Raw genomic sequence first — 9,759 nt, forward strand, 5'->3', positions numbered from 1 at the left:
TTTTTTGAGTTGTATTTAATCAGTTTATCACGCTGTAATATACCTGTACAAGACAAGAACTGCCATTTGGAGGTTTACCAAAGTTGTCATTTTGTCCCTGTTCATTTGTAAGTATTTCAAAAGGAAATTAATACTTCACAACAGAGTTGTTCATGTTAAAATATATTCTTTATACAGCATTGAAAGCATTGTGGCTATATTCTATGTCAATAGCACGTCATTATCAGAATAGATTCACTTCAACAAAAGTGGAGCGGGAGCGGCAACATATGGTGCAGCTGCGGCAGCATAGTATGGGGCAACAGCTATGTAGGGAGCAGCAGCTACATAAGGAGCAGTATAGGCAGCAGGAAAGGCAGCTGAATGAGCAATGCTATGGGCATTGTAGCTGGATGCGTAAGGAGCAACATAGGCAGCACTACCCACAACCGCAGCCGCAACAGGAGCTGTATAAGCCAAGGGAGCAACTACAGCTGGTTTAGCAGAAACCAAAGCCATTAGGGCGAAGAAGGAAATGGAAATCTAGTAAAGGTAAATAATCAAGGAAAAACAAATTAAGTACTGTTTCAGAAACATGTATCCCTTAATTACTCTTCATATCAAAACGAGTATAGGCACGTTGAACTTACAATTTTAAACATTATGATGTTGTTGTCTGATGATTTAAACACAAGTTAAGCGTTAATTTGTTAACTACTGTCTTACATGTTTTGGGCCACATCCATATTTATACTCAATGTACAAAACAGTAGCTGTTGTAGTCAGCCTACCGGCTAACATTTGACCATGGTTAATTGAGTTCATTTGTCGCATTAAATCAGGCGATTTTCTTGGCTCACATTACTGTAAGTGACCAAGTGACCAACAATACGACAGAGGCCATCACCACCACCAGCAACGACCACAATCATTGTAATTAAAATTCTTCTCATATCCCATAATGTATAAACGGGTAGGTTGGCATGTATATATGTTCTGTGTTAATGTGTATGTGTGAGTGTATATGCCCAAGTGCATAGTTTCAGCCATCAGTAATCATTGATATTACCCCCACCTTCTTGTGGCTATTATCATCATCATCATCAAAGACATCCACCCACATCGACTCGTTATGGAATTAATACGAATCGACGGACTGGATCATCATATTAACCAAACATTATTATAAGAATGAGATAATTTGTGTGCATGTGTGATAATAACGAAGGGTAGCATTGTTTGCAAAGGAGGGTCGGAGGTAAAAGAGTCCAGTTGCCAGTCATAGTCATTTTATATCCATGTAATGTTATGCAGTACAGAGTCGGAGTCGACGTTGACCCATTATTCTGTCGAATATCAGCAAAATGTCGCACTCTCTATTTTGATAATGATAATATTACAAAGGCGGAACATAACGATGATGCTCTAAGATTTTTATGGTAAGGTTCATTTAGGTAAATACCGATATAAACGTAGCTCTAATCATTTTGATCTATATGTAGACTAAGACTAATTGGGCAGCCGTTGAGTATTGGTGTATCATTTTTATGAAATTTAACAGAATTATTATGAAGCCAACATATAGATATCTGGTTCGATTTGAAGGTATGGTATTCCAGTATTCGTCTAAATTGGATGAACCAAGGGAATTTATTGCACCATTTATATAAAATCGGACGAACAAATATACAAGAGCTATATCTAAATCTGAACCGATTTCAACGAAACTTAGCAAACATCATTCTATATGTCATTAAATAAGCTATACACAATTTCGTGTAAATCGAAAGATATTTAGAGGCTTTGGTGTGCCATTTATATCAAACCGGACGAAACTATATATGGTAGCCGTATCTAAGTATGATCCGATTTCTCTGCAATTTTAATAGGGTTCGCTCTTGGGCCCAATAAGTTTGCTGTGGCAAATTTCATCTCATTCGGATCATAAATGCGACCTGTACCTTGATCTAAATATATCATGTACAGGCAGTTGCCTGTCTTGCAGAAAATGATCGATATGTGGGTGCTATATCTAAATCTGACCGATTTTTCGCAATTTCAATAGGGTTTGTCCTTAGGCAAAATAAATGAGCTGTAGCAAATTTCATCGAATTCGGATCATAAATGCTTCCTGTACTTTGTTTACAATTTAACATAGACAGAAGGACGGACATGCATAAATCGACTCAGAAAGTGATTCTATACATATTCTCAAAAGTAACTATGGGTCTATCTAGTTTCCTGTTGCATGTTACAAACATTTGTACCAAAGTGTGGTAATGGGGGGAATATCAGTCCACTTTTTGTAATACCTCCCCCTGAACCTACTTTTACACATTTTAATATTTCTGCCAGTCCTAGACCAAGTCCACGCCTTTTTTTGAATTTATAAATTTTATATGAATTCTATAGCGCATCGTAATATTTTAATTAAACCTATATAAATATTCAGATTGGGTTCTATTGATCCACATATGTGCAAAGCTCTCATATTTGATAATATTGGACACGTTTTCAAACCAAATTGACTATGATCGGACTTTTTGAGTTCTCAGAATCTTCCTACACTAAACTTTCAATATCAGTTCACTGTTTTCTCAATGCGGGGTAGTATTGCTGTATGTGGGTTTTAAAAAAGGCACGGGCAGAACGTAAAAAATTCTGTTCTCATTCATATGGCTTTGTGTGTGTGTCAATGGTTTTTCAATTGTTTCAGTTGAATGTGTGTGAGAGAATAGTGATATTTACTCTCGCGAGAGTGCAAACGTGCGGTGGTTCGCCCGATACGGGTTTAAAACTTTAATGGAAGTAACTGTCAGTATTACGCCTTTATACACGTTTTTCTTGTAAAAACTTAAAAGGGTTCATCCTAACTCGGTACACTTTTATGTTTTTATACCCTTCTTTGTGCATATGTTTGTAACAGGCAAGAGGAATCGAGATAGACACATGGTTACTTTTGAGAATATGCATAGAATCATTTTCTGAGTCGATTTATGCATGTCCATCTGTCCGTCCGTCCGTCTGTCCGACCGTCCATGTATTTTTGTGAGCAAAGTACAGATCGCATTTATGATCCGAGTTGGATGAAATTTGCCACAGCCCATTGGTTTGGCCCAAGGACGAGCCCTATTGAAATTGGAGAAAATTGGTTCAGATTTAGATATAGCTCCCATATATGTTTTCGTCCGATTTTAGGAAAATGGTGAACCAAAGTCCCTGAAAATCATTAGATTTGCACGAATTTTGGCATAGCGTACTAAATTAAGTCGACAATGATGTGTGCTAAATTTCGGGAAAATCGGTTCAGATTTAGATATAGCTGCCATATATAGTTCCGCCGATTTTAGGTAAATAAGGTACCAAAGTCTCTGAAAATCACTAAATTAAGTCGACAATGGTGTGTGCTAAATTTCATGCAAATCGGTTCAGATGTAGATATTGCTCCCATATATAGTTTCGCCCGATTTTAGGTAAATGTTCCCCCAAAGTCCCTGCAAATATTTTGATTTGCACGAATTTTGGTATAGCGTACTGAATTAAGTCTAGAATGATGTGTGTTAAGTTTCGTGAAAATCGGTTCAGATTTAGATATAGCTCCCATATATAGTTGCGTCCGATTTTAACTAAATGGTGTACCTAAGTCCCTGAAAATCATTAGATTTGCCCGAATTTTGGCATAGCGTACTAAATTAAGTATAGAATGACGTGTGATGAGTTCCGTGCAAATCGGTACATATTTAGATATAGCTCCCATATATAGTTTCGTCCGATTTTATGTAAATGGTGCCCCGAAGTCCCTATATAACTTTCGATTTGAACGAAATTTTGCATAGGGTAATGAATTAGGTCAAGAATGAAGTGTTATAAGTTTCGTGAAAATCGGTTCAGGTTGAGATTATGCTCCCATATATAGTTTCGTCCGATTTTATGTAAATGGTGGACCAAAGTCTTTATATATCTATCGATTTGCACGAAATTTGGCATAGGGTAGTGAATTAGGTCAAGAGTGAAGTGTTATAAGTATCGTGAAAATCGGTTCGGATTTAGTTAGAGCTCCCATATATATTTTAGTCCTATTTAATGTAAATTGATTGACACAACGTACTGAAATTTGTATTCCGACGACGTCTGTTAGGATACATATGTTGAATATATCCAAAGTGGTGAAGGGTATCATATAGTCGGCCCAGTCCGACTTTACTACTTTTCTTACTGGTTTTTTTCTAATATCGTGTTGGTGCAAAAATCGGCTATAAAATTCAAAGTTTTGAAAAATCATAAAGCTCTTAAATATTAAACGAGTCTACGATTTTCTCAAAGCGTAATAGTTCTTCAAAATATTTCATTAACTGAATGATGGTACCCATCGATGTTATTGCATGTTATGCAAGTATGTGTATGTGTTCATCTATATTTTATTTCGTTTTAATAATCAAAAGTTAAACTTGAAATAACAACCATTTAAATGGAATTGGCAACCGGTACGCTTGGTATAATAAATTATATTACCTCCACATAACAAAGAAGAAGAAGAAGAACCTTCTACGCAAACATACATACCTACACACACACTTTTATGTATATTGGCAATGTAAATGGTGTGCACTGTGTTTTGCATATTTATTGGCCAACGGACATTTTAAGCATTTAGTATAAAAGACCTGCTTAGTTTGGCATTCATTATCAGTTTTAAATTGTCACTCAAAAACAAAACACAACCAAACCACCAACAAAATGTTCAAATTCGTAAGTTGAATTATATCGAAATTACTATACCTCAGAATGGATTTTTAACTGTAAATTCTTCTCCATTTTTTTTAGATCGCTGTTTGCTTCTTCGCTCTCTTGGCTTTGGCTGCTGCTAAGCCCGGTGTTGTTGCTCCTTTGGCTTATACCGCCCCTGTGGCTTACTCTGCTCCTTTGGCCTACTCCGCTCCTTTGGCCTATACCGCTCCCGCTGCAGCTGTTGTTGGTAGCGCTGCCTATGTTGCTCCCTATGCCTCCAGCTACAATGCCCACACCATTGCCCACTCTGCTGCCTTCCCTGCCGCTTATGCTGTAGCTCCCGCCGCTGTTGCTGCCCCAGTAGCCACTCCCTTTGCCGCTCCCCTTTTGTTGAAAAAGTAAATCAGAGAATGTGAATTTTGAATAAAAAAAATAACCCAAACTGTGATGACAATGGAAAAGTTAACTGAAAAGAAAATTTTATTGTTTTAAATTTTGATTTACAACATAGTTGTTCTTGTACATTAGTTACTTGAGATTATGTAGTTGGAACTATTCTCTTAGTGGATATATTTCTTACAATTATACAATTGAAAAAAATGGGGATTGGTTCTGATTCTTCCATTGCTTCCATATACGCGTTCTTAATTTAAAATTTTTAGCCTTAAATTAAATTTTTTTAAAAACGTTTTTTTTTATTACCTTGTCCCATTAAAGGAATCTGGCAATCCTACATGACTACAATTAGAAATTTTAGATTTCCGGGGGATAAAATACGCCTTGGCGAAATATTTTCTATAAAGGTTATTGTTTTAAACCATGTTAAGTACTTCGAAGGTATTTGCCACATTTTACATCCAAACTGTCCGTAGTTTGGTATTACGCTTTCTGAAAGGATAAAAACCAACTGACTAATTTTCTATGTGGGTTGATGTCTTGTCATAAGGTTCCCAACCTATCAGAAGATAAAATAATGATTTTACATATTTTAGGTATTTTTGAAGTTCCGCCACATGGGTGAGGTGTACAAAAAGTAAAGAAGGTTTATACTTGTTTTATATGAAATGGAGGGATTTAGTCAAAATTTCCCCAGAAGTAAGAGTACAGTCGAAATCGTTTATAACTACGGTCGAGGGACCGTTGAAATTGTTCGCTATAAGCAATACTTGTTGCAAGCGATATCACATAAAAGGCGGAACTTGTTTTCGGGACTTCTCAAAAAAGGCGAAACTTTTTTCGGGACTTCTGGGAAACCTCGTTACCTATATGTCGCCAACATCGGTGTCATAATAGAAGATTTCGACTGTTATTTGGAAGTTACGTACTCAAAAGTGGTTGAAGAGATCCTCCAAGAAATATACGTAAATATATAACACACAAATTTAAAGCTCCAATGTAGTGATACTATCAGAATATATAATATATTATTTAGAAAATAACCATTCAAAACACAGATATTTATAGAACGAAAAATAAGTCTATAAGGAATGAACCTTAAGACATGGTGACGACTATATAATACCATACAATAATTTGACTAAATTCAAGACATGTTCTTAGCAATTGATATCTTAAGTAATTGTGTGAGAGCCGTGTGAGAGCCTTATCAAACTAATAACAAATATGACAAATGGTTTTCCCGACTGGTAGGTAGCCTCCTAACAATTTCATACTGATCCGACAAAGTTATATCCAAATTTGGACTCGCCAATATTGCAAACCTATAGTTAAGGTCACTCAATTCAATGCCGTCTATTTGTCTCTTTTAATTTAAGATAGAGCTTTGTAAAATTTCACATACCTTGCAACTACGTGTAGGATATTTGATGAGATATATCTGTTCACGTTTAAGTTTCCGTACAAAGGGCACGTACAATTTTTAAAATATATTTAAGGCTTTAAAAGTAAAAGTCCAACTAAAGTTGCTGTAATTTTACTGGTTATCCATATGTAGGCTCCGCTCAATTTTCGGTATTTTGATGGTCATAAAACGTCTTCCTCGTATTTTTAGGGTGATTATAAAGGTTGCAAAGGATTTCCGTGAATTGAAGCTACTGGACGTGTTTTCTATTCAGAGTAACTATATGTAAGTACGTAAGTGGGCTAAAGATCCTCAAGGTAGAAAATTTGCAGAGTCAGTCCATATTTACATATATATACATGTACAGTATTTTTCGGTTAATTTCACATCAAAATTTGCACAATTTTTTGTTCAATTAACCGAGGAACCAATTATCCGATACCCGCTTAATTGAACTGTTTGTTCATTTACAGAAATCACGCATAATTGGGCGAAATTAATTTCTAATATTATTGTCAAGGATTTTCGCGAAACATAGCTAAAATCATTCTAAACTAAATTTAGAAAATATATATGGAGGCTATATCTAAATCTGAACAGATTTCCACGAAACTCAGCACACGTCGTTCTAGACACAATTCAGTACGCTATTCCAAATTGAAAGATATGTAGGGACTGCGGTGAACCATTTATATTAAATCGGCAGAAAAAATATATGTGAGATATATCTAAATCTAAACAGATTTTCACGAAATTTAGCACACATCATGCTAGACTTAATTCAGTACGCTATGTAAAATTTCGTGCAAATCGAAAAAATATATAGGGGCTTTGGTGCACCATTTACCTAAAATCGGACGAAAATATATATTGGAGCTATATTTAAATCTGAACCAATTTTCACAAAATTTAGCAAACAATATCCTAGTCACAATCGAAAATATATAGGGACTTCCCGATAATTCGTAATATCAAGGGACCGACGGTTTAATACGAATTAACGAGGTTTTCGAATTAGCGAGAGTAAGAAAGAAAAATACGAATTAACGAGGTTTTTATTCAATCGTGAGTATACATACCTATTTAGGTATATATGTACATATATTTCTTATTTGTCAAAAAAAAACATTTTAAAATCAATTCATTGTGACAAAAAAAATAATTCGTAATTCACCATGGCACGTATCACCCTTTAAACATATTGTTTTCCTTAAGGTGGTACCTTTCCTTAAAGCGATCGAGTCATTCTTCCCTGACTTTGAAATTGTGTGAGCCCAATCTAGCGGCAAACGTTCTAGCCTTTTCTCTCATAATCTCCTTATGCGAATAGATAGCGCCTAGTAGTGCGGCCGTTTTGTAACTAGTCAGTCAGTGGTTTACCGTTGATGTCATACGATGAGCACAAGAAACTGGGGTTTCCTACAAAGAATGCGGCGCCCGCTACTTTAAAATGCACGAATGAAGAGAAAGAGATAAACAAACCATTTTAAATTTAAAAATTATTGAGGTTTACGAAGACAAATTACGAATTACAACAGTTATTTAGTCATTTTGTTGGAAAAAAAATTACGACCGAAATGTATGGGATTTTTACGGGGTTAAGAATTATGGGGTTTTTCTGTATATAATTTGATTCGGGTTCGTGCTTGGGCCGAATAAATTTGGTGTACCACATTATAAATTCAACCTGTACATTGTTTACAGTTTAAAATCAACAGACGGTCGGACATGCATAAATCGACTCAGAAAGTTATTCTACGCATATTCTCAAAAATGCAAATAACCGGTGAAAAATAAGAAGAAATTTATTTTTGATAACATAAATTTTGAACCAATTAAACGGGAAAGTTAATTAATAGGGATTAATTATTTGAGGAAATTTACATGTGTTTTCGTATGCAATATTTTGTTGCCCCCATGATGGTTCAATTAAGCGGGGAAACCAATTAAACGTAGGGTCAATTAACCGAAAAATACTGTATAAGGAGTCTCAACCGTATTGACGTATTTTGAATGTAGACCTTATGATTGATGGAGGGTAGGAAAAGCTCGGCCAGGCCGAACCCAATACTAGTTTTATCTGTTTGATTTTTAATTAGATTTAATTTTCTGTGATTTTTACAACTCTTCCGGTATTAGTGCTTGTGCGCATTGAGAGTTCTATTTTTTAAAGCCAACTTGATATACAATTTTAGAAGCAAGCCGAAATATCTTTATGTATCGCCCCATATTATATATGTCCATAAAATACAAAATTTCCTACTAAGGATATTTCTTTTTCTCAAAATTTATACACAAGTATTTGTTTTCGTTTCAGGTTTTCATTGTCATCACAGATTTATTTGCATTCAAATTCACATTCTCTGATTTACTTTTTCAACAAAAGGGGAGCGGCGAAGGGGGTGGCTACTGGGGCAGCAACAGCAGCGGGAGCTACAGCATAAGCGGCAGGGAAGGCAGCAGAGTGGGCAATGGTGTGGGCATTGTAGCTGGAGGCATAGGGAGCAACATAGGCAGCACTACCGACGACAGCGGGAGCAGCATGGTAAGCCAATGGAGCAGAGTAGGCCAATGGGGCAGAGTAAGCCACGGGAGCGGTATAAGCCAAAGGAGCAACAACACCGGGTTTAGCAGCAGCCAAAGCCAAGAGAGCGAAGAAGCAAACAGCGATCTAAAAAATTAAAAAGCGGATTACTAGTCCATTCCAATATATAATAATTTCAATTTAAGTCAACTTACGAATTTGAACATTTTGATGGTGGTTTGGTTGTGGTTTGTTTTTGAGTGACAATTTAAAATTGATATTGAATGCCAAAATACGCAAGTCTTTTATACTAAAAAAAAATTTAAAATGTCCATTAGTAATCAATCAAATAGTCAGTTTTCAAGCCAATTTGGGTCCTGATCGGCTACCGAATTTTTATGCCAAGTGGCCCATGTTTTTCGATATTTTGAGGATTTGTATAATTAACGAAAAATGTCCATTAAAAGTATTTGAAATTTAATATATCTCAGGGATTCATAATCAATTATTACTGACTAAAATTCAATAATTAAAAAAAAATATTTTTTAGTTGTAAAATAGTATAATTCATGTAAAAAGTCGTTAACCAAAATTTACACCTTTTGTGGGGATCGTTGTGGATTCGGTGCCACTGTATTTGAAGAATGCAGTTTATATATCTTTAAAATATAGAAGATCGTGCAAGACCTTTATAAGAGGATATGCCGTTCTCGTATTTCTATTTTCT

General features: G+C 35.5%; 2 protein-coding genes across 2 annotated transcripts; one reads left to right on the forward strand and one right to left on the reverse strand.

The window, feature by feature from the left end:
- Positions 1-234: 234 nt before the first annotated feature.
- LOC133325955 (cuticle protein 38-like) lies at positions 235-9,259 on the reverse strand. Its single transcript, XM_061534647.1, has 3 exons — positions 9,248-9,259; positions 8,911-9,179; positions 235-457 (listed from the first exon to the last, which is right to left on the reverse strand). The coding sequence occupies exons 1-3, from the start codon at positions 9,257-9,259 to the stop codon at positions 235-237; spliced, it is 504 nt and encodes a 167-aa protein (XP_061390631.1).
- On the forward strand, positions 4,708-5,135 carry LOC133325956 (cuticle protein 8-like). Its single transcript, XM_061534648.1, has 2 exons — positions 4,708-4,728; positions 4,804-5,135. The coding sequence occupies exons 1-2, from the start codon at positions 4,717-4,719 to the stop codon at positions 5,107-5,109; spliced, it is 318 nt and encodes a 105-aa protein (XP_061390632.1). The 5' UTR covers positions 4,708-4,716; the 3' UTR covers positions 5,110-5,135.
- Positions 9,260-9,759: the final 500 nt, after the last annotated feature.

Source organism: Musca vetustissima, unplaced genomic scaffold (genome assembly GCF_032173495.1).
Source record: "Musca vetustissima isolate MV318-11 ecotype Yass unplaced genomic scaffold, APGP_CSIRO_Mvet_v1 utg547887, whole genome shotgun sequence".
NCBI classification, from domain to species: domain Eukaryota; kingdom Metazoa; phylum Arthropoda; class Insecta; order Diptera; family Muscidae; genus Musca; species Musca vetustissima.